The 24,934-nt window shown below is 44.7% G+C and overlaps 1 protein-coding gene across 6 annotated transcripts in view; it reads left to right on the forward strand.

Moving 5' to 3' along the window:
- FSTL4 (follistatin like 4) overlaps positions 1–24,934 on the forward strand; it is a 188,470-nt gene that overhangs the window by 39,770 nt on the left and 123,766 nt on the right. For 5 of the 6 annotated variants that reach the window (XM_048960272.1, XM_048960271.1, XM_048960270.1 and 2 more), the window contains one exon: positions 21,832–22,080. In XM_048960272.1, coding sequence (XP_048816229.1) covers positions 21,832–22,080 — 249 coding nt within the window. Of the gene's footprint in view, positions 1–9,433; positions 9,537–21,831; positions 22,081–24,934 lie in introns of those variants that run through there. The other variant, XM_048960273.1, reaches the window with a different exon arrangement.

Raw genomic sequence — 24,934 nt, forward strand, 5'->3', positions numbered from 1 at the left:
AACAGTGAGAATCACTGAGTGCATCGCAGGGCTGTGCCTGCACAGCAGTAAGTGCGGGCAGCTCCTGCCTCATGGAGAGCAGCATGGACAGCCCAGCCAGGGAATTTTGTTCTCTCATGTATACATGGATATGTCTCACTGAAGAAGTATTATTGTCATTCAGAGAAGAGTGCCAAGATGTGTTTTGAAAAGCATGCAAATGTTTTGATAAGTTCTGGACGTCACAGCTTCTCATGGTGGGTTGTTTTTTTCCCAGTTGGGATGGTATTTCTGCAGCATGATATTGTATCTCTATAAAGCATCTGAGTTTACACTGATCTGACTGCCATTTTCATGCTAAAAGGTTGGGAGCAGCTGAATTAAACTGAAGCCATAATAGATGGGCAGGATGCCTGTAGGGTCTCTTTAAGGCATCATAAATAAGAGTATTTCTCACATTCCTGGAACTCTATTATTAAGTAAAAGAAAAAGCAAAATTACCACTTTTCCTTCTAAAGACCTCCTTAAAAATAATGAATGTGTTGTCCTATTCCTTGCTGTTTTATCTATTCTGAGTTTCCATGCTCAGTAACACTGTCACAGCACCTGCAGAGCGCTGGCTTTGCCCCTAGGCTTTGCTCTGGGTGGTGCTGGCTGTATGCTGGGCAGAGGGGAGGCTGCCCTGGCAATGGCAGCAGGGAGCTGTGCCTGCCCAGGGAGGGCTTTGGTGTGGCTGCCTTGCAGCGCCGGCATCCAGCAGTCAGCCTACCAGCTGCCCTCGCTGGGCAGAGTGAATTGTAAAGCAGAAAAAGCTGTTTTCAGAGTCAGCCGAGTCTTGAAGAATTAATAGAAAACGGGCCATGGGGATTGGGATCGTTCAGCTGGTGAGCACAGCGTTTCAGTTTATGTAGGGTCAGTATTGTTTTTCTTGCTTCAGCGTGGAAGAAGTGTGCAAACTTACAGTAGTTTGGGATGGGGAGAAGCAATCCATATGTAACGCTGCTGGTCCCAATTTCTAACCTTGTCACTGTGCCCCTTGCTGTTAAGCACTGGATTTTGGTAAGGAGTTCATGCACAAAGCTAGGGGGATAAGGCCTTTGTCTCAAAGCATCGTTGCTCCTTGCTGTGCCATCTTCCTCCTCCTCTGCTTTCATACAGCACCATCCCACATGGCAGTTTTGTGATGGGAAAAAGTGAAGGGTTTATGGGGATGTGCTCACTTTGGCTGCTTTTGGAAACTCCCTGCATAAAGAATAACATTCATAATGCCTACTGCACAGCGATTAAGCTTGTAAGGGCAGCTAATATTTACATGGCATTTTGAAGGAGTACAGTGATAAATTCCTTCATGATTTTCCAAAGATGAACCTAATATGAAATCCTTGAACAAACAAGCAATGCCACGGGTAAGAGAACAAGGAGGACATCTACACCTTGCATCCTCAGTCCTGCTGCCCTCCATCCTTCCTGTTCCTGCCATACTGCTCAGTAAAGGCAGCGGATGTTGGGATGCTCCATCACAAAAGTTTCTCACTCTGTACTCTCATTCCCCTTCTCTGCGCTGGCTGCTCTGTCTTCTTGACTTTAGATCTATATTAATGGGTGTTTGTTCATTCTTCTGTGAATAGATCAGGTTAGGTAAGAAGTAGTTATTTCAGAGTGAGAGGCTGCACTCTCTGCAGAGCTGCCTGCAACTGAGACTTGCCGGAAGCAAAATCAATTGGTCAAACTTTGAGTATTTCAAAGTTCAGTACTGCATGTGAAGAACAGAGATGAAAAATGCTTTAATGCACTCAAGCTTTTTTTTTTTCTGGCTAAAAAGAAGGTATCTGATGGGAGAAACAGCACTGCTCAAGTTCGCAGAAGTAAACAATGCTACCAAAAATAAGTTAATTGCTAAAATGGCCGCTCTCAGTCCACAGCAATCCAGCACAGAGGCAGAGCTTTGATATTCTGTAAACTGACCATCAAGCAACTGTGCTGCAGAGCTCTGGAGAAGGGAGTGATTAAAACATACCAGGTCTGAGCCGTGTTCCGGGCTGCCTGGCATAGCAGGGCACTGGCAGTGAGTGAGGCTGTGCTGATACAGATATTGCTGCCAGCACGGCTGCAGTTCAAGTCAAACAACGTGCATTTCCATGCGGGAAGGCACACGGCTGGGTGCTTTGGCTGCATCTTCTGGGGCTCCATGGGGTGTGTGGGTGAGAGCAGAGCCCAGGGGTCAGGTTGGCACCTTCCCACCTGGACAAGGCCCTGCTGTTGGGTATTCCCCATAGCACCGAGCCCAGGTGGCACAGTGAGTGAGGACTGCTCTGGTGGGAGGACAGCAAATAAAGCTGTGTGAACTTGTCATTTATTCCTGGGTTCTTGGAGGCTCTTTGGGTTTCTTTAAAAAATTTATTGCATTCTCGGTTGGTCCTTGAGGCTTGTTAAATAGCTGCTGCTTTAAGACTCACAATGTGCAAGGAAGAGCTGTGAGCTCTCCTGTCCTTGAGCAAATGCATTTCTTTTGTATTTAAAGACATGGCCCTTTCTCTCTCCAAAGTTGATTGCAGTATGCCCCCGTTAGTGCTTTAGCAGAGCTAACAGGGAGAATGCATTACCAGGGTTTGTATTTTAATCTAAGTATGACAGGCAGCCTTGGTCTGCAATGGTCTGCAAATCTCTATTGCCTTTTTATTGTCTTATTCCATGTTAAGTACTCTTTATGAACAGTGTGCAGTGTTTGCTGGGTGTTCTTAGCTGTGCCAACTTTACATAATAAAATATATTTAAATTCCCTCTTGAGAAGAGGGATAAGGATTTTTTTCCCCTCTCCTCCTACCGCAGTCCTTCCAAATTTTGGGAGGAGGAAATATGAAATGATGTTGTACATGAAAAGACTGAATTTCAGCAGGATAATGTTTGCTAACCAGAAGTGCTGGTTTTGGAGTCCTTCCATGCTTAACTCTTCTTGTATATAGCTATATAAAAAACTTTCCTGCTCATCCAGCTCTGTGGTTGCTGTCTGCATCCTTGGCTGTGACACTGGCCTGTGCCTTTGACTCTTAGGGTTCCTGGGGAGCCCTGCAGCAAGCAGCATGCAATTGTATGGCATTTGGAATTAAGAACAGCTTAACATGCAATTAAGTGCATAAGGAAAACAAAGATCTGCGTGAAAACCTGTATGTTTCTGGAGTTTGCTTCTCAGTCCCGTTGCAAACCAGCCTCACCTGTTAACCACACCAGCAGACATATTGCAGCTGTCGGGGTGCTGCGCTTACAAGAATGAGAATTTTATCTGACAGCACAGTGCTGAGTTCTGTCTGGATATTATTGCTTACAAACTCCCCTACGCCTCCCAGCTGGACCTTCAGGATCATCTCAACTGATGGGGAAACCAGTTCTCCTTTCACCAGCTGCTCTGTAAGAAAGTCTCTATTCTCAGAGGGCTGGTTGGCACAGTTCTCCTTTCTGGGGCAGAAACTCCCAGCAAAGCACTGCATGAACAGGCTGAGTAGGCAGGGCCATGGAGGGCACTGCACTGTTGGCAGTGGGCAAGTTCAGCAGGAAAAGTTGTCCTGGGAATTTAAGACGTTTTCTCATATCTTTTTCATTCAGAAAATGCTATAGTTCTGGCAAAGCCTGATGCCTCCTTTGATGCTGATGGTGTCTGACACGGCATTAATGGTGTAGTCAAACATGAAAAACAATGCAGGTAGCATTGATTTGTTATTTTCCAGGTTGGTTAAGTTCCTTCCTATTGAGGAAACAGATTTAAATGTAGCTTGGTAGACCAGAGGGAATAAATATAGGTAGGAGTTCCTGTTCTTACAGGCATTAATAGCAAAGCTCCCACCACATGCAGGGGATTCAGGATGGGACCCTGATTGTGCTTCTGGGAAAAAAAGGATGTCTAGTTTATTGCATTGCTGTTAAATGTGCACCTCCCATGCATGCTTGTGCAAAGTGGCACCTGGACTGTGCTCGTCAAATTTAGTAATGTTGTACGTGGGGCAAAATGCTGCTAAAGATGAGCAGAAGTATTAAACACGATCCTGAGTAATTAGAACTGCTGTTACTGGGTGTGATGTTCCCTCTGGCTGGATCTGGATGATTCTCCAGCGTTTCAACATGCTGCAGAACTTGCCTTTGTGAGCTTTGCTGCTTTCTGCTGCTGCATCCCCATGTCCCAGGGCAGGAGCTGTGCTGTGCCTTGTTGGGCACATGTGGGGCAGCACTGAAGCTCTGTGCTCAGCAGTTGAAGAAGGTATTTTAAATGCAGAAGTCCCTGCAAGGATTGGGAAGGGCAGGCTTTCACTGGGAGGTTACAAACACAGCATATGATGGGTAGAACCTTTTTGTACTTAAAGTAGTTTGGATAAAGCTTGACACCTCCAAATTTTCCTATTTTGTTGGGTTTGTGCTTCATTTGAAGTGGGAAATTGATTGCTCTGGTGTAAGGTGGCACCCGTTTACACCTGGGGAGGTCGATCTCTTGATTGAACATAATGGGACCCAGGTGTGTGTGGCAGGCAGAGCAAGGTCACCTTGTTAATGCATCACAGCTGGTGGTGGTGCTCATTTAGGGCAGGGCACCCATTTTGTCCTGCTGATAAACCCAGGCTCCTTCCATTTGCTGCCTTGCTGTTGCTCTGGTGAGCTGCAGAGTCAGTGTGGAAGAGGATGGGAAAGAAGCAGTGAGAAGCGTGGCGGCAGGCAGAGATGGGTGTCCCAGGTGAGCCCCTCAGAGCAGTATCATAGCAATGGCCAGTGGTTCATATGATCCAGTATGGCCCAGGGATTCCTTTCTCCTGTTTTTGGGCAGGTCTTCAGGAGAGAACAAGTTAAGGATTATCTTGAAGACTCTGTGAAGATGTGTCCTTTAGTGCAGAAGGGTGGCTGTAGAGGTTCTGCGTTTGGTTGTTAGGTTGGGCTGAGGGGCTTGGGGTTTTCTTTCCTCCATGTTTTCATTATTCAGGAAGCTGTAGGGTATCTAGCCCAGAGGGAGAGATTTTAGCAAGTCACTCATCTTATTAATTTGCTCAAAATGTTTGTTAGTTCCAGATGTGCCAGTAATTGTAACACTAAGTCAGTATGAAGTGGCAGCAGGGATGCCATATATTGTGTTTTGCGAGTCAAGGAGTAACATAATCTTGAGATTTCATTGAGTTTTGTGGATATATGTGGAGATTTGGATGTTCAAGGGAGTTCTGGAAATGCCTAATTTAAATTCTTCTCTGGCTACTGGAAGAAGGAATATAAATCATAAACTTAAATTATGTTCTGCCTCCTTTGCGGATTTCTCTCCCCGCCTCCTGGGTAGGGAGATGGGTGCTGTAAATCCCCTGTGAAGTGCTTTATGCTGGCAGTTCATGTGGCAGTGTTAAAAGGGATGCTCTGTGCCATATTTCAGATGTATGCCTTTTATATCCCGTGTGCAACCGTGCTCCTGGGTGCTGCTGCAGGAGCAGTTTGTCTAGACAGTGTGCTCTGCACGCTCTGATAAGGATGTTGGATCGTGTCCTAGAGGAATGAAAAAAAAAGTGGGGAAAAAAGCCCACAAGATGGTGGGTGCTTTTTTCTTCAGGTAGTGTGGGATGTAGCTTGGCACAGCTGGGAGGGAGAGCCATGGCCCTGGAAGCAGTGACAATGAGGAGCGGAGGTGCTGCTCACATCAGGAGCAGTAGGGGGAGAAGGGGGAGAGATTGAGACTATAAAAGAAAGAGGGGAAGACTTAGGTCTGTGTTAGCAGCACTTGCTATCATACCTGTTCTGGTCCTGCTTTGCTGCTTAGAAATCAGAAGGTAGGGAAAAATAAAACCACCCTAAAAATGACCCAGACTCCCTCGCCACCATGTTTCTTGTTGCTGTGTGCTCACCAAGTTTTGTGTGAAGAGATTGGGAAGTGTCTCATCATCTTCATGCTGTGCAGATGCTAAATCTGCTCTTGGGAGGTAAAAAAAGGGATTTCTTGACCGAGTGTTGATGCTCTGTGCTGATGGTGACTTCTTGTTTTAACCATAGCTTAGCTGTACTTCCCAGCTGAGCACAGATGAAGGATGCAAAAAAATCTGTCCATCTTGCATTGCAGCATTAACTGCAGAAAGGTGGTGGACTGGTAATGCAGTGATGGCATCCTGGTATGTGCAGGGTACTGCAAAACCAACTACAAAAGGGAGGATGGCAGCATTCATCAGTGCTCTCTGTAGAAAGCTCTGTCTTCATATTTGCCTTATGGTTTCTTTAAGTGCACGGCCTCCTGCAGGAAGACTTTGGGTTGAGAGGAGGCATGGCTGGACTGCAGGCTTTTGATTTCAGCTTTCTGGGTTTGGCACTCATCAAATTCACCTTTGTAATTGTGGATGGTATTGGTTATATTCTGCCTTGTTAGTCATTCTATAGCAAATTGCAGTGGGAGCGAGGAGGTGGAGAACAAATTAGTTGAAGAAGCGAATGTACAGGTTTGAGTTTTGGTGGCCTATTCCCTGTGCCTCATCCCAACATTGCCCAATAATGTAATGCTGTTGTGTGATACTTCGTTTCTGGGAAGTTTGGATTTTCTCCTGGAAAAGTACACTGTGGATGAACCTGGGGATGCTGGGAGGATGCTGCAGCCGTTCCAGGTTTCTCTTGTTTCAGTGAAGCTTCAATAGGACTTATTGACTAAAAGCTGGTTTAGATTGAACAATCAATTAGTACCCCTCAGTGCACACACGCTGAATTAATTTGATATTCCCTCGTGTGAAGGCAGTGGGAAGAAGAATATTTTTGGTTATTTTACAACAGGAAGAAAGTGTATCTTCTAAAGGTAAATGTCGCAGTATCGATCAAAGCTCGGAGCAGCATCTGCACGACTTGGTGCTATTGCTGGAGGTCTGGCTGCACTGAAGATGCCGATGCTTCTTCCTGTCTCTCCTCCTTTAATTCTAAAGGTAGCACCTTTCACAATCGATGGCATCACTAAACTTTTCAAGGTGGGTTTTTTGTGCTTTTTTTGTGCCGCAGTGCGTGCTTGCCTGCTTGTTCCTGAGATTCCTGGGGAAATCTGCCTTCACCAGTACTTGGTGGGGCAGGGCTGGATACCGAGCAAGGGGAGGAACAGTGCTGTGCCGTAATGGAGCTAATGGCACGACGCTCAGGACAGCTGCGGGTACATCTGGTGTTAAACTACTGTTATTTAAACTTTATGATGCGAGAGACTGCCAACTCTCCCACTCGCAGCATATAAATTATGTCAATTGCTCATGCACTTTTTTTAACCCTGATTTCTCTTGAATTATGGATGATAGACAGGGCCAAAATTTGCTTTTAGTGTTCCCTTGTGAGCATCTGTATGCTGAGTGCACTGAGCAGTCATAATCTCAGTGTGTGCAGTCATGGGATGCGTAATATAATTTGTGCTGTGACCATATAGCTTGAATCCCAACCATTAAGGGAGTTTTGAAATCAGGAACTCGGCAGCTATTTTTGGGCAGGGTGTTTATTTCCTTGGGGGCAGGGGAATGCTTTGTGTCTGGGTAGAAAGCCGCAGGGCTTGTAGATGTGAGCTACTTGTTCCAGATGTGTTTCTGAAAGGTAGCGTGATGTCCTTCTTCAGGAGATCCCTCCATTATAGAAGTCTTGATCTTCATTGTAGGGCAAAATAATAGCTTAGGTTGTTAGAGAAGATATTATGATGGGCTTTCTTGGAAGTACATGTGGTGGTTGAGGGTGTTTGGCAAGCCATGCTTTTGTTGACTGAGCAGTTCCCATGTTGGTAGATGATGGTCTGTTGTGTAGCAGCGTTGTGTTTCCAGATTTCCCCTCAATATGAGCTCACTTCCCCCTAAAGTAACCTGGAGGGGACTGCAGTGTGTCTGAATACTCAGAGCTGGGCTGTGCCAGGCACAGGGGATGGAGGGACTCTGGTGACTCTCCGTTCAATTCAGTTTTAATAACCTGCAGCCCCATTATCAACGCACTGAGCTGAAGCAGTTTGTTTGCCGCTGCAGTCCAAAAAATTATTTTAATCAGTTTTATTAATATCTCACAAATCCTAGCTTCAGTGTGTGGCACCTGATTCCTTCCCTTTTTGGTACAAGTCCAAAAAGTGCCCTCAAGGTAATGGGGACCCTGCTGAGGCTGCTGGTCCTGCCATGATTTCAGCTGCTCATTCTGATGCTTGGAGGGAGAGTAAAGCCTTCCAAGGGGCTTTAATGCAGTGTGCAGGTATCACAGTGCTGCTGCAGGAGCAAGTCAAGGTGCTGCCACTTTTAAGATAATTTCCACTGCATTTATTGAATATTGTGTGCTTTAAGGTGTATCAACAGCAAGTGTTTGTAAATTGTATAAGCCAGACACAAATACACAGCGGAAGCATCTGCTCTCCTGTGGCGTTTGGGCTCTCTGTAAAATATGACCATTTCTTTCTCCATAGCTGTTGCTATGGGCAGTTAGTGCAGAGATGCTCACACCTGAGCTGCAGAGCACCCAGGGTTTGTGCAGGAAGGTTTCTGGGGGCAGCCATGGGGCTTTAAAGTTCATTAGGACTCCAGGAAGAGGCCAGTTCCGCACTGCACTTACCAATTTCACTGGCTTTAGTCAGACAGCACAGAAGTTTTGCACTGAGCTGTTCTTTGGGAGTGAAGTGCAAACAGTTCACGGTGGGCTGGTTGGGTAAAGTCTGTCATTGCTGATGGCATCTGAACTGTCCAGTGTTGGGAGATTTGTAGGCAAATCTTGTGCTTAGAGTGGTGGCAGGTGAGGTTAGAACTGTGAAAATGACTGGGGGAAGGGAATTGGGAAGGTTGGGTATTGGGGCGAGAATTGCTGAGGTTAAGAACCCAACCCAGGGCTCTGAAGTTGAGGGAAAGCAAGCTTTGGCTCTGAAGAGGAGGGGTAGGGGTGAAAGCTCTTTTGTGTGCTGGGTGAATCCTGCTGCTGCATCTTGCATCAGGATATGCGTTGGGATGGGGCCTGGGAGCCCAGGCTGGGTGCTGCTGCCTGGCTGTGTGTGCCAGCCGTTGTGTTTGTGATGCTGGGCATCAGCTGTTTGCACACATTGCTTTGAGGACTTGTGGGCGTTGAGCATTCAGGATCATCGGGTCTGGCTGTGAACCTGACCTATTGTGTCCCATCATTAAACCATGTTCCTTAGTGCCAGCATGTTGCCTGAATCATTGTGCTTTAAAATGACTAAACCAGTACATTGTTACAGTAATGTAAGTATGCCACCAAAGCTTTATTTTCTTTGATATTTTCTCTATATTTCCCTGTTGTTTTTTTGTTTTTCTTTCTACATTGCTGTTTTTTGGTGCTTTTTATTTTTTTTTCCTGACATATCCAGGCAGGCACCAGTGTGCTACATAGGCTAAAAATACTCAGAAAGCACTTCCAAAATGCTGAGCTAAATCACTTTGCAGCCCGCAGTCTGTCACACAGGAGCACGTACAGTGCTGTGCTATGAGATGCATTTGCTGGGTGCAAGTCATTAAGAAAAGGCAGCGCAGTGGCTGCTCTCCACCACAAAGAGCCACTCGGTCCCCAAGACGCTTTGCAAGCACAGCCCTCTCTGAAGGAAGCCACTTAATCCTTGGGTGAGCAAATATGATGATAATGTTCTGTGCTTTGTTGTGTACTGTGATCTAATTGAGATTTAATGCATTCTGCCTTGTCCCTGCCGTGGACTCCCTTTGGACCATGCAGTACAAAGCTCGGTGTTAGCAGCTTTCTTTGCTGTTTCCCAATTTATGTCTGCGAAGACAGTCAGGCGTTTGTTATTCGGTTTGAACACGTGAAACAGTTGTGCTGGGAAGGATACATGAGAAGGGGGGGAAACAGATCCTTTCTTGTTCTGTCAAAGCAGAATATTTGCTCTAAGTACAAATATTGAATGAGGAACCTTTCACTCTCCCGTCTTCCCGTTTAATAAGTATGTATTTGCTGCTGGCTGTGTTAAATGCACCTGCACCTCTTGTGTGATGCTGTCTAGTCCTGCAGTAACATTCCACTATCAAATAGATTGAAATTGCAGCACAAGTGTGCACTCTGACTGCAGTGGGAGAAGATATATCCCACAGTGGGACCCCTGTGCTGCAGCATAGGGCTTCTGACTGGGACATGCCTTGAGGTTTTCATGGTGCAAATCATGAAAGTGGTCTTATTTCTTCCCCTGACAAACTCTGTTCCTGGGAAACCTAGCCCTGCTCCTGACAGAAGGGCATCTACACACAAATAGGGCTTGTTTTCAATTTTTTACATGCTTTGTACGCTTGAGTGCTGTTGAGACAAGTACAACTTCAAATGTGAACTTTGGGGAAACTCAGTTTTAGCTCAGGATGACTCCTGCCATCACACTCTGAGAACAGTGTGCTCTTCTCCCTTTCCCCAGCTGCTCATTCACTCCATTTCATGCTGGATCCTGGAGGGATTTCTTTCATTGACCGCTTCAGACCCTTTTTTTCCTCCAGAACGAGCACTGTGTGTGTTCTTTCACCTGACTAAACCAGAGGCAGCCATGTAGTCCCTGTCGTGCTGGAGTCAGTGCATCGCCCCCAGGATCCCCTGCGGGACCCTGCTCTGCAAGCACAGCTCCTGGAGGCGTTGGTGAGGATTGCAAGTGCAAACAGAGGCAGGCTTTGTTCTGTGCCATAGCTTCCAAGGAGTATTTCTGTTGAGAAGTACACTGTTGGTTTTTTTTTTCCTAAGTCAAATCTATACTGTATTATTTAGTGCAGAAAAATCTTTACATGAAATACAACTTTTTTTTTTTAAGCATTTGCTCTGTCTCTTGGATGATCCCAGCTTGTAGCAGCTCTGAAGTTGTTTAAATCCGCCCATGCTGGGTGTTAATGGGAACAGGAGCAGTCAAATACATGCGCATCAGTAGGAAACTCGGAAGCATAAAAATTGAATTCTCTCCCTGCCTTTTTCTTCCCTATAGAGAAAATAGGCTCCATTAGCACAGAAAGCTCTGGCAAGATGGTATTTGCAGTCCAAGGCTGGAAAGCAGCTGCTATCCCTGGTGTGTTGTTGAGCAGAGGACTTAACTTTTCACTGCTGCCAGTAATCCTATTCACCCTGGCCACAACATGCCTTCTGGAAATGTTCACCCATTACTATTGGGTTGAAGCAACATCTCTCCTTGTGGAGCAATGTGTGGGTACAGCAGGAGGGCTGCAGCCGTAAGCAATGGGTGCAATGGGATGAGCCGTGCTGGATGGGCAAGGAGTAGGATTTTCTCTAATGCAAATGTTGTTTAGTGAGCTAATTCCTAGACCTCTGCAGTCGTCCTGTTGCTGCTCGTGCATTTCTTTTGCAAGTTATCAGCTGTGCCAAAGTGTAATTAATATCTAGTCCCTTTAAAAAAAGTAAGTTTTGAAGTTTATTGCAGCTTCTCAAACTTTTTTTCTGATGGATAAAATAGTAAGGCTGCTTATCTGCTGGCATAACTAAAAGATAGTTTGAAGGATGGCTGTAATTGCAGGTAAATTGGTAAAAGCTGTTTCTGTATGCCTGTTCTCGCTGTAGATCCAATACAGAGCCTCTGATTTCTTTAGTCCTTTCTGGACAGTATTCTCCAGAGACTGTGGCAGATCTCCTTTCCTTGGATCCAGTTCCCAAGCTTCCTGAGAGCTGCATGTGCCAGGGGCAGTGATAGTGAAGGCAGACTGGGGAGTTTCTTCCCTTGTTCCTAAGTTTGAAAATGAATATTTTACTTGGTTTTTTTTTTTCCTAAGGCACCAGGGAATGAATCTGAATTATAAACTGATGGAAAAAGCCTAGTCTCAGTCTTCAGCCTGAAACGCAGTGCCTGTCCTTTTGTGCTGTGTGCTGGGCATCTTCACCTGGTGGCTCAGCTGGAAGCTGCTTGGATTCTTTCTACAGCCAGCTTGTGATCAGGTGTAACTGTAGCCTTGGGTGTCTGCACTCCTCTCCTCTACTTATAGGATCAGGCCTGTGCTGTATTGGTGTGGATCAGCTTAAGGGCAGAGAGAAGCCCTGCACTGAAATAAGTTTTATTCCATTACCTATCTTAAAAGAATAAAAAGCCCTGTAATGCTGCTTCAGCCCAATGCGCTCTGATGTTGATGAGTGATGATTGTGGCTTATTCCTGCCTTTTATCTCAAGCTTTCCCTTTTCTGCTATTAAATGTGACCCTTTTGTTTCCATCGGGGGCCTTTGTATTCCAAGAGAAATAATGCTGTGTTGATTTCTATCAGTTGCGTTTTTTTAGTCCTCATACAGAACACTTTTGAAGGGAAAGCAGTGAATACATGTGCTATTATTATATATGTTCCCTTTCAGATTCAGCTCCCCACGTGCTTTCCCAACATGAATGAACAAATACTGCTCCTGTACCACGGGTACAGGCTGCTGCCTTCGTCCATGGGTGCAGCGTGGCCCAGGATTTCCCTAGGGATGCAGCTCTGGGAGGCTGGCTGCAGGGCTGTGCTCTGCCCCACTGGCACAGGTGCCCTGCAGGGACCCACGGCTGTAATCCTCTCTTCCAGGTGGTGTTTGCATTAATGTCATTTGCTAATGGCAGAGGGTTGGAGGTGTACAAAGGTGGGCACATCTCACATGGCTGAGCCCATCCCTTCCCTGGCTGTAATATCTGCCAGTCCAAATCCCCATCCGTGCAAATTAACAAAATTCAGATCATGATACATAAAGCAAGTAACACTGCTGCAGAAACCCTTAATCTGTGACAGTTATTTTTATCTATTTTCACCTCTTCTGGATTGTTTTCTGTTGTGACTCACAAGCAGCAAAGCTGGTGATTTTCCTACTCCTCAGAATAAAAACAAAGTAGTTAATGTCAGTGTTTTAGTGTTTGTGTTCCATTTCTGCATTGATACCCTCTGAGTCAGCTTTAACAGTGTGTGAGATTTGAAGTCTTCACTTCCAAGCAGACTTCTTAGTAAGTTTTTACTTTATTGTGTTATCTGTTTGGTAGGCTGTAACTCTTCCATCAGATAAATGCATTTCACGTTGCTTCCTCAGCAAGGAGCAAATGTGGGGGGAATAAAAGGTTTGCGATGCATTAGAAATGGCTTTAATTCTGTCCTTCTTTGTAGAAGAAGTATGGAGAGAAGTAACTGCTAGAGGGTAAATGGGGATAAAATGGATGTCTCTTGTTTAATTTAAGAGATTAAGATGTTGATGCCTATGCTTCCAACCACTTGGTGCAGTATATTTTTAAAACATTAAATATCTGTCAGAACAAGGCTGAAGCTATGGACAACTGATTGACAAATGAATATACAGAGAGTGCTGGAACATGACAAGGAGATAGGAGAAAATTTTCCAGAAACTTAAAATTATCACCTTGAGTTTGCAGAGAAGAGGGATGAATAGTAATGTGGTTCCTGAGACAGAAATGGTGCCTGGCTCTGGGATGGGGAGGGGATAATTAAAGGTAACAGAATGGGAAAGTGGAATGCAAGTGATTATTGATTTGTGTGGTGTTGGGGCAATGTTTCAGGCTGGCTCCAAGCTTAGGGAGCACCTACTGCTCACTCAAGCTGACCAGCACTGAATTAAGGCTTGTGGGCACTGCTGTGTCCTGCACTTGAGGACAGGTTGTTCCTAGAGCAGCATCTATAGCTGGGGATTTTGGTGGACATAATTTATTTATTTATTTTTGCTGTTTTGGTGACATCCCAATTAAAACTGGCTCATCCGCCTGGCATTGTACGGATCTGAGTACAGCATTCCCTCTGAGAACATCCTCAACCCGCAGCCAGCCCAACTTGGCACAGCTGTGAGTTGCTGAGCCCATTGCCATTGCTGGGCAGTAACATCTGTTTAAGATTTAGCTGCAATCTCAATGAAATGTGTTTCCACAGCAAATTTCTCTCGTGCAGTGTTTGGGCAGCAGGTAGGGTGAGGAGGAAAGATCTTGCTGTTCTCTTGGATGACATGTAGGGGAGGGCAGTGCCATCTGAGCTCAAGTATTTTCTTGGTTTTAGAGCAGCTGAAAAAAATGATTTTGGCTGTGTGTGAGGCAGAGCTGGTGGAGGCAAGATAGAGCTGGGAATTGCTTCTCTTGCACCATACTGGCCAGCTGCTCCTCCAGCTGGTGAGTGGTCCTCAGGGCCTCCCTTTTCCTTGTTTTTTCCTTGCAAAGCTGGAGGAGCAATGGAGAGGAAGGGGTTGGAGTGCAGCAGCTCACCGGTGCCTGCAGGCTCCTCCATGGCTTTCTCCTCCTGCACCCACTTGCACACTGCAGTTTTCTCACTGACAGAGATTACATGGTTCATTAAGAACAAAAACGGGACGTGTGCAGGCCAACAACCAACTCCCTCACATGGAGCAGCTGAGTGGGTCCTTCCAACAGATATTTCTCTTTCTGAGGAGTGGCTTAAAACTGACTTATAAAAATATCTTCCTGCGTCCCAACGCAGATGTAATGCATACCTGTGGCTGTATTTCTTCCTGTAATGGCCCTATTTGGCTACTGGCTCCCACTTCTGGTATAACTTGCAAGATCTTGCACTTGTAATGTATGAGGCTCGAAGGCATTGAGTCAGGAAAACATAAATGAAATGTCTTGGGGAAAAGAATGTGAAAAGCCACAGTGCAATCTCAGCAGTTTCCAGCAGGAAGCTGATGCTGATTTAGATGTGATACAGGAATGCTGCTCATCCCATTGGTTGGGCTGTCTCTTCAATCAGGTGAAGTAGTCATGAGTCAAACATGCATTATGCTTCACCAAGAAGTAAAAAAAAAAAAAAAAAAAAAGCACCTGCACTAACACAAACTCCATTACAGCTAAATAGCTTTAACACTTTTTTCCCCCTTTCTCTCAATTTATATTCAGCAGATGTCGAGTTTTGCGGAAAAACATTGATGCTCAGAAAAAGACTCTCTCAAAAGCTTTATCCAGCCCCTAATTTTCCCCCAGTTGTCTGCCTTCCTGCATGTGTTGGACAAAATAAAAGGAGTGCTGCAGGCTGTGCGTGCAGCTGGTGATGGCTCTGTCTGGAAACCTCTGTCCATGAAAATCACAGGTTGGGGGGGGGGGGGGGGGGGGGGCAGGAAAGGAGCCTATGTGTGCCCCTGGAAGTGGATTTGGAGACTCTCGCTTGCTTCCTTCTGAGGGTAAGAGCTTCCCTTGGTATAGGATGATGCCTGATCTGAGAACTTCATATATGGCTGCTGTAGGAGAGGTGGCTCTGCTATGGATCTGTGTTTTGAGTATTTGCTCGTGGCATGAAGCCCATTCTTCTAAGCCATGATGTGCTTCCAAGTAACACTAATAATAGGGTGGAATATGGAAGTTACTGGAAGACCTGGAGCCTGATCATTGTGTTTTAGGTCGTACCCAGTGCTGCTCTCCATCCTTTCCTGGCCATGGAAGTCTGCGGCCTTTCTGTTTGTTGTCTGTTTTTGGGATGTGCCTGCAAAATGTTTCTCGAGGATGAGACTTCATTTCTAGGGTCCAAATGTCCTTCCTCAGAGGAAGGAATATTAAGGGAAGTGCTGACACTGGTGTTGCTGTGATGTCTATAATCAGTCACCCTGAAACCTTGAGTGGTGGCAGTTGTACAGACAGGTGCAAGACTGGTGATGTTCACTGAGAGCAGAACTCCAGAGTGATGTAATGTGGGCACACAGTGAGTACTAACTATAAAAGTTTTGTCTCTCCATCTTTCAACCAGAAGTACATTATTAGAAAAATGTTGTTTTCTGAGGCAAATGCAATGAGCTGTTCTTTTTTACTCAGTGAGCCTGAGAATTGATGCGCTGAGTGAGAAAACAAATAGGAAACTGAAAAAGAGAAAAATTATATGCAGTGTGAAATAATGCTTGACTTGTGCGTGTGTAAGGGAAAAAGAAATACACAGTAAACAAAATAATACTTTTCTAGTAAATGGTATTATTGGAAGGTAATGAGTCAAACAACATAGAAAATAGACTTTAGAGTGCCCCTTAGAGAGAAACATGGAGTCTTTTGCTCTGGAATCACTGCTGATATTACAAGGTGTCTTGTAACTTTCATGTTGGGGTGATGAGTGATGGCTGAGTGCATGTCCCCCTTCCACTGCAGCTGTGTATCTGGGGGAAAACCAGGAACAAAGCAAAGGCAATGTGTGGGGCTGGGTTTAAAGCTTAATAACACGGGCAACTGGAAGCATCTTGTTTGTTCAGCTTGCCTCTGGCAGCTCTGTTGGTAATATAATTGGCGAATTCACCAGGAGAACACGCACGTCACCTGTAGTTATTTCATTATTGAATTTGACCCTCTTCACAGTCTTTGCCACAAGAACTTCATTGAAGGAATAGCAGAAAGATGCATGACACTGTTATTGATTTCTCATAGCTTTTATTGCAGCCTGTAGAGTGCTGGGGCTTGCTGTGCTGGTCAGAGGATGAAAGGGAACTGAAAGCAAGGAGAGCGAGGCAGGTCCTGAGAGGGGGAGCGAGGGGCTGGGGCAGGCAGGAGATTGATGAGAGAGATTAAAGGCAACAAGGCTGGTTTTGAGCAGTCACCTGTGGGAATTTCATCGCCTTTCTTCAGAAGAGTGTATTCTTCTGACATGGTTTTGTCAAAGAAACCCAAGTATTAATATGATCTGTTCCCTCAAGATCTGGCACTGGAAAGTTTCTGCATTATTCACACTATGCAGCACTGAGATAATTAAATGCGTGATCAAGTAAAACAGATCCGTGTGTGTGCTCATCCTGTCCAACTTTACCAGGTTGTTCACAACATGCTAAGTGTGGGTGCTGAAGGAAAAACCACGTCCCATCCTCCAGTGAGTGCAGGCAGCATCTGCGTGGACCCCTATATAACGTGTGCTCAGCAGTGCAGGCTTGGGCACAGATCCTGACTTGCTGCATGGCAGCGATGGGATAATATTGCCTTCAATATGAAGTACTTATCACAGATAAATTTAGGTAAACACTGAGTAAAGAGCAATTTTATGAATCGCCTTCTTAGCACTTTCAATAGCAGAACTATCAGGCAAATTGTGCGTGGTAGAGTCTCATGGCAAGGGCCTAAATATATATGGTCTCGTTTCAGTCCGTGTTTCTTCCTTGGTAATCTGTGCAAATACTTCACATTGCTCTAGATCTTTTGATTTCTTCTGGCTGTTTTTCATGTTATACCTTCATAAACCAAAGTGCCGTCCAAAAATGTAGTTTAATTGAGCTCTTGGTGTCACCGTGGTTAAAAGGATTTGAAAGTGAGCAAAAATAAGTCTCATTACACTGGGATGACATTGATCCCAATTTTCAGATCTAACCGTTGATAGAGAAAGCAATTCTATGATTTTGAATGTTTCATGCTGTTGTTTGCAGAATAACTGCACGTCATTGCTGAACGTGGAGCAGTGTCTTTGGTATTAAATGGCAGGCACAGACCCTCAGTGTTGGTGTCAGCCCCGTAACTACTGCCCATGGGACTCCTGCATGCAATTTCCCTTTCCTTTAGGTGCTTATCTTTTTTTTAAACTCTGCAAGAATTCTCAGTAGGAAACCTGAAATAATGAGAAGTTTTGGTAATTTTTGTTTGCAGGAGGGTTTGTGTGTCATCCCGGGTTTCGCTCCCTGTAGAACATCCAAATTAGTGTGTGACTGATTTGCTCCTCAGCAGAGGCTGATGCATCCTTCCCCTTCTGTTCCAAGATGTTTCCCCCCAGTTATCTCCTGAGCCTGGAAACCAAATAGTTTGCATCCTTAGAAAAACACGGACTTGAAGACATCTCATTTTCTGTGTTTTCCTCCAGGACAAGTTGCTGGTTTTGCTTTGTAAGAATAAATAAGTTACAGCACCAAGGGCAAGTAACAGAGCTAATGGCTGTGCTGCTGCCATTCCCTGTACCAGGAGCTTCACTGCAACTTCTCTGCTTCGCCACTTCCATAACAGGAGTACAGTGAAAAACAGAGAAACTCAGAGCAGTTAATTACAAAATTCTTGCTTTGTTTCCTTTCTTATTTTATTGCAGTAGTAACAATGTGTGCAGCACTGGCATTTGCTCACAGCAGCAGCCAGGTCCAATAGTCACACACCTGAACTTCTGTTACTTCAAGGCATGTGTTGAAGATGTGCTGGGAAGGGAAGCTCTGGGGCCTCGTGCTGCTGCACTGGATGCTGTGTTGCCAGCAAAGAGTGAAGTTTAGCAGATCACTTTTATGTGTGTGTGGATCTGTGTGAACAGGCAGCAGAGTAATGCTCAAGCACGTGTGGCTACGTATTCAGCTGGCAAATGGACATCTGCATGTACCAGCAGGTACACTTTACAGCAGGAAAAAGTGCTTGCAGGTGCACTGCTTCAGACCTCAGCATGGTAGCAAAGGAAAATGCTGGAAGTCAGTGTCAAGGTGGGGAGGAGTGGCTGCTGACCTGTGAGCTCACTGCGCTCCTTCTTGGAAGCAACAAATGAAGTTTGGAGACTGAGTGTTTTTACATCTATAGAATATTTATTTTATTGCTTTACAACAATCTGCCTTGGAAGCAGTTGGAGTGAGAGCTTCCAGTTGTAGTTACACCCATCTCTGGTTCCTCATAATTAAAGCTTCCAGTTCTGGCTGATGTAAAGCCTCAGCTCTTTCCTTCACAGATGAACTGGGGTGTCCAGCTGCCTGCAGCGGTGTGCTGTTCCTTGAAGACAAACTGGCTTCTTAAATATAAATGTAGTAATTTGCATTTGTGCAGCATGTAAGCAACCTTCCATGAGCAGTAACATGATGGAGCTGTTTGGTTTTTGGCTTTGCTCTGTGTGTGATGGGTTTGTCTGCTTGGTCTTAAGTGAAATCAGTGCTTGTCACCAGCCCAGCCTTTCCTTGAACTCTTTGGGAGATTTGCCCAGGTAAGGACTAGGGTTGGATTTGGATGTTGAAAATAATGAATTGCCTGATAGCTCCAGTCTGATCTGTAACATGTTTAGTGACATGTAACAGCAGCTGTTGCCCAAGTCATTATAAATTAACGAGCAGCCAAAGGATGTGTATCCTCCAGTGTCTAAACAGAGCAATAGCATCTTCATTTCCTTAAGTCTTGCTTGAGATGAAGGCAGCCATTAGCACCTCCCCCAGTTCCCAAACTCGGTTATTGTACCGCCTGTACCCCAGCTTTGTTGGGTTTTGAGTGGAATGCCAAATTTCTCGTGGGCAGCAGAAGCTGATTTGAGGAAGTGATGGGGATTTGCGGATGTACACAAATGGGCTTCCTCTCTCCAGCAAACTGACTTGACTATAACACCACAAATCAATCACTAGCCATGTTGGGTAAACTTAATTAGCATTGAAAAGTGGCTTGTTTGGCAAGACGACCAATCTTTAACCTAAGTGTATGACTTTCTTTGCAACTAATAAATTGAATGTATTGTGCAGTGAAGCTCATGTGTACCACGTGTACGTACTTGGTGGTTTCACTTGATTACCTTTCCTGTTTTTAATAATCCTTATAAGAGCAAGGAATGCAGTCACTTCTAATAACACAGCACAGCTAACGATGGCTTTTGCTGCTGCCCTGCCTGTTTGGTCCTGGTGTCGGTGCTGCGGGGAGTTGATTGCTTACCTGGGTAAAGACAGCAGAGCTTTTACAGTTGGAAACCTTCCATCCTCTGGCTTTCCACCACTGTTCTGTGTCCTGTGTTCCTTACTCTTCCTAGCGCAGGGCCTGTCTGCATGGCTGAGTGTGCGTGTGGGGACCTTTAGTTCCTCCAAGGAATATTCAGGGAGTAATTCAATTAAGGGGCTATGAGCAGCGTTATCAGATTCTGGCAAAGAAATCTTATATTAACACTCTGCTTGCTTGTGTGCTGCTATCGGTGGATTTGGGTGTCTGGATTACTGATTACACAGCTCTTGCTTTCCATGCTGTTTGTGGGCTGTCCAGCCCACCTCCCTTTCTGAGTGTTCAAACAGGAGTTCTTCATCTGGGAACACAAAATAAACCAAACTGAACAAAAGGAGCGAGACATGAAAGCACACAGGCTTTATGAGGCTTCTCCATAGTAACCAGGTGGTGATAGAAAAGCCAGAGTGCTTTGCTGTATAAGCTGGTGGTAAACAAATCTTTGCTGTGCTGTTTAAAAAAGGAAAAAATAAAGCAACGTTGTCTTTGCAATAGGAATTGCTTTTGCTTTCATCAATGCCAAGTTAATATTAAAAATCATGATACTTGAGGCTTCAAGAGGACTTTGTGCTGTTGCTGTGTGTGATGGCCATTGGGGCAGGATGTGGTCAGCAGGGGGGGCGATAACCTCTGGTGAGGTGCATTATGTGGTGCTCAGCTGGTGCTGGGTCTAGGGGGAATTGCAGCTATCAGCATAGGGGGGGCTGTGCTGTAGTTGTATCCCAGTTATGTGTATGGAGGCAGTAACACCAGAATCTTGGTTGTAAGTATCACGGTGGTCACTGTGCCCAATGCATGTTTTGAACCTTATTGAGCCTTAGTGGGGTTCAATGATGCTGTAGGAGCTGACCTGAGCCTCTGCCCTGCTCCAAAAGGCAGCAGGGCTGAGTGCTGGTGCCCTCGGCAACGAGCTCAGCTGGAGGTCACAAAGTGTGTATTCTTGAGGATGTTTTTCAGAAACCCTGGGACAATTAGTAAATAAATAAAGAATATTTAGATATGCTTTCCAGGGACTGTATTTTTTGCACTGCTCAGGGACGCTCTGACCTTCTAGTTTATTATGAGTCAGGAAAAGTCAATATTACCTAGCTTGCCAAGGTTGGAAGAATTATAATGAGTTATTGAGTCAAATAGTTAATCCTCCAGCAGCAGATATTTTCCCCCCTTTCAGATAAAACAAAGACTTAATGGGGACCAAACCAAATGGGATTTGTAGGAACTTTTACTCATCTTTATGAACATGCTTTAATCCCTTATTGCTTGATGGAAAAATGGACTCAACATGGGATGTTTCATGTGGCTTGAAGTGGTTGGGCAAGCAGGGACTGTGTGGCTGTTAGCAAGGAATCTAGAATTAAAAAAAAAAATAGGACCAGTAAGTTGAAGCAGCTATTGCTGATGCTCCTCACATCTCCATTATGTGTGATGGAGGTTCTGGGGTGAGAGGTTGGGACACACCAAAAACTCACCGAGAGCCAATCCTACACGTGGTGAATATGGACAGCTGGGGTTTGCTTCATACCTGCTGATCCAGATCGAGTCACAGCACAGGGGTGGCTGCTGTCGGGAGGCTGTGCAGAGCAGGCAGCAGGTTGTACGCTGCTAAATGTTTATTCCTCCTTTAATTATGCCTTTTGCAGCTTCCCTTTACAATTTGCTGCTTTGTGTGCTCCAATTAGCATAGAGTAATCTAATTCCCTGCAACTCTCTTTGCTGAGTATAATGCTAATTATTGCTCCGAGTAGCGGCTTGTTTGGGAGTATCCTGTCCTGTATGAATTATAATGATGTTCTCTTGCAAGCCTTCTGACTTCAGAAGCAGAAAATGTTACAGCACTGGGGCAGCTCAGTTTGCCTTTTAATGGTATCAAACAGCAGACAGTTGCAGTAACATTCAGAGCATTATATGCAGTAAGTCTGCCAGAGTGTAGGCTTTCAGAATGGCTTCTTGAGTCCAAGTCATGCCCAAATTTTTGGCACTGGAATACTCTCACTAGTTCCTATTGTAGGGTCTAATTTTGCAAAAGCCTGGAAGAATGAATGGCCCACGTCTGCCACTTCTCAGGGAAGCACTTTCTGCACATACTTGAGATGTTGATGACTCAGAGCTGGAGGTCTGGGAGCACAGAAGTGGAGATGCTCTGCAGATTGCCATCGTGCTGCTGTCACAGTGTGCTTTTAGCCTTGGGAACCTTTTAGCTTCTGCACTTGTAATGGCTGTGCACTGCTGTGCAGCAGACAAGGATGGTCTGTTAGGTAAATATTGCTAACTCTGATTTTTTTTCTCTCTCTCTGTCCAGTTCTTTACGGTCAGGATGGCCTGCATGCATCGTGTGAGAAGAAGTACTGCGGCCGAGGGAGTAGGTGTGTGGTGAACAGGGACACCAACCAGCCTGAGTGCAGGTGTGTAGAAGACTGCAAGTCCAGCTACATGCCAGTATGTGGATCTGATGGCAAATTTTATGAAAATCACTGTCAGTTACATCGAGCCTCATGTCTTCAGAGGAAGAAAATCTACATTATCCACAGCAAGGACTGTTTCTTCAAAGGTAGGACATCATTAAAAATGAATACTTCTGTACAACTTCCATCACTCATCTTACTGTAATCCTGATAAATGACTGAATAATGTGCTTTATTTCTAAAGGATGTTTTATTCTTGGTCTCTGTAGAACAGAACACAATGTTTTATGCAGTTATCTAAACCCCTGGGTGTCGTCACCCAAAATGTAATCAAACTGTGATCTAATCAATAATTAACGTTGGTGCATGCTTTGAGTGCGCTGCAAGTTATATTATACTCAGTACTTACAGCTTCCAGTGTAATAACCTTTTAAAGCTGATTCATTGGCTAAGGATTTGACAAGGACTAAGGCATTATGAAAAATGTATACAGTATTAACAAATATTTGTTCCATAAGTGAGGGGAAAAAAAATAATTGTCTCCTAATACTGAATGTGGAAGCTGAATCTCTACGTGCTGAGCAATGTCGTTCACTGACTGTTCTCCAAGCCCTGGCAATGAGAGTCTGACATCTGGTAGTGTGGTCGTGCTGGGAGCATCGAGGGATCTGTCATCTCTGTGGGGTCGATGTTTCCCCCAAAAGCACCATTGCTGATAATTGCAGTGCAGCCCATGTAGGCAGATGACACAGGCGAAGGAGAAAAGTTGTTGAGATGAAGTTAGAGAAGCAGGAAACACACCATCAGAGCTGAAGAACAGTGACAGGCAAATAAATGATAAAGTGTTGGAGATGTATTCCTGCAGAAAAGAAGTGGCAGATCGGTTGGTTGCAAAAATGTCTGTGCCCAGAAGTGGAGCACTTCAAATGGCTTTCTGAGGCTGGGTGTTTGCACAGAAAGAAAAGGGCTCTGAAGCAAGGCTTATATGCAGCTGTTCACAAATGTTTGCTGTTATATAATAACAAATAACAAACCAGAAATTTCTATCTAAGATTGAAGCCTTGCTTTGGCCTTGGTGGATCTGCTCTTCTGATCTTGGAAAGCAATGAAGTTGCTAAGAAAGCACATGGAGACCACGTGCAGGAGGAGGTACACAAACAGGAATGTCAAGGGGCAGAGAAGCTTTGTGCTTCTGCTTTGTTGCCTCTCCCTTTGTGTCAGGAGACCTGAGTCCAGTAGGAATTCAGTTGTGCTGATGTTAAAGACAGTTCTGGTTTACCAGTAGGATGCAATCATCTGCTGTTGTTGGACAGGTACGATAGTAAATTTCATTATCATTATTGCACTGAAGTGCTGTTGGGATGGAGTCTTTTATCTTTTTCTGTTAATAACTTGTGGGCTGTGTACCTCCTGTCACAAATCAAGTGAGGCTGCGGTACTGGGAGGAGTGTGATATAATGCCAGGGAGTGGAAGTAGTCGTAAATTATTTTACTTCTAATGAGAGGTCATATAAGGGTCTCACTGGAGTATATCTTGAAAACTGATTGTCGAATATGCCTCCGTCTACCTACAGAAAGATTAGAGTGGGCTGTTGCAAATATCTCCAGTGACATTTATGTGATCAAATATGAAAATAATTCTTTTATCTTCAGCTCAATGGGCACTTGAGGCCCTGAGGAGTTTGACTGTGTGCACGGCTATCCATCAGAAGTGCTCATTTACTAATACTTGCAAGTGCGTGATGGTAGAAGAGTCTACTTATGAAAGAGGGGCCCATTTAAAGCAGCTTTTTATAAAGAGACTTAATTTATCTTTGCGATACCTTTTGTAGATAGGAACACTGTAGAGTTCTTGTGCTTTGGAGGAAGTCCTGAGACACCAGCCCCAGAATTCAAGACTTGTCTAGACTCTGCTTTGCTCAACATTGCAAAGTCTTGTTTGCTCTGAGGACTTGTCTTTGGGTCATAGAGTCATACAGTGGTTACAGTTGGAAGGGACCTTAAACCCCAAGGATTGGGACTGGATGGGGGGGAAATACAGATCTTCATTTCCAGGGATGCTCAGCATCCCTCGAATCCCACTTGGCACTGCAGGTTTTTCTTTTCCAGTTCCCCAAAAGACACCTATAGATTTTTTTCCATTCTCGTACATAGCCTGCCTTTTTACAGTGATGTTTCTGGCCTGGGTTTTTATTCATTCCTTATCGCATATACTGCTAAAGAAGATGAGTTCTCATTGCAGTAATCAGTGCCTCTGGAATGGCTGTATTATACCTAATGGTACAATGTCACGCTTGAATGCTTTCCTGAACAGGCCATGAAATGATGTCAGAAGTTGTAGTTTTGTGTCCCAGTTTAAAGTAACCCTTAAACTCTTGCAATGGGGCATTCCTTAAATCTGCTTTCCAGCAAAATAAAAGCTTTATGGAAGCAGAGAAAGAAACAAACTCTCTTCACTTCCATCATGAGTAATAAAGTACTTTTCATGACTGTCTGCAGAGATAAAATGTAGGAGAAAAAGAGTTTACCTTAAGGGAGAATAAACAGGCAGAGTAGGACTGAGGAATATTTGGTTTCGGCTCTTCTTTCTGATATGTGGCTCCTGGGGTAACCATCTGTGTATCCTTTCATTTCTTTGTCATTCTTGATTTACAAACAGGAGACTGAACCACTTCTTTATATCAGTAGATTTATATTAAGCTGTTAATCTACAGATATGCACAGTAGCGTTGTAAATGCAGTGTAAGTTTTGTGACTGGAGAACCATCTGAAAGGTGCACGATGTATTGTTTCACCTAGATGTTAGGTATATATCATGGGCATACGCTGTTTGTTTTCTCTCGAGTGAACAGTTTACTTATTTCAATCTAATTAGGCTGCTGAGTGGGCTTCCTCGTGTTTTTTTGTCCCAGTTGGCTTCTTCAATTAGGATTGAAAGCCCTGCCCAGAAGCACACAGCAGCATCTGTGTGCTCTGCTGGTTTGCCCAGTTATCAGCGAC

The sequence above is a fragment of the Lagopus muta genome, chromosome 14 (genome assembly GCF_023343835.1).
Source record: "Lagopus muta isolate bLagMut1 chromosome 14, bLagMut1 primary, whole genome shotgun sequence".
NCBI classification, from domain to species: Eukaryota; Metazoa; Chordata; class Aves; order Galliformes; family Phasianidae; genus Lagopus; species Lagopus muta.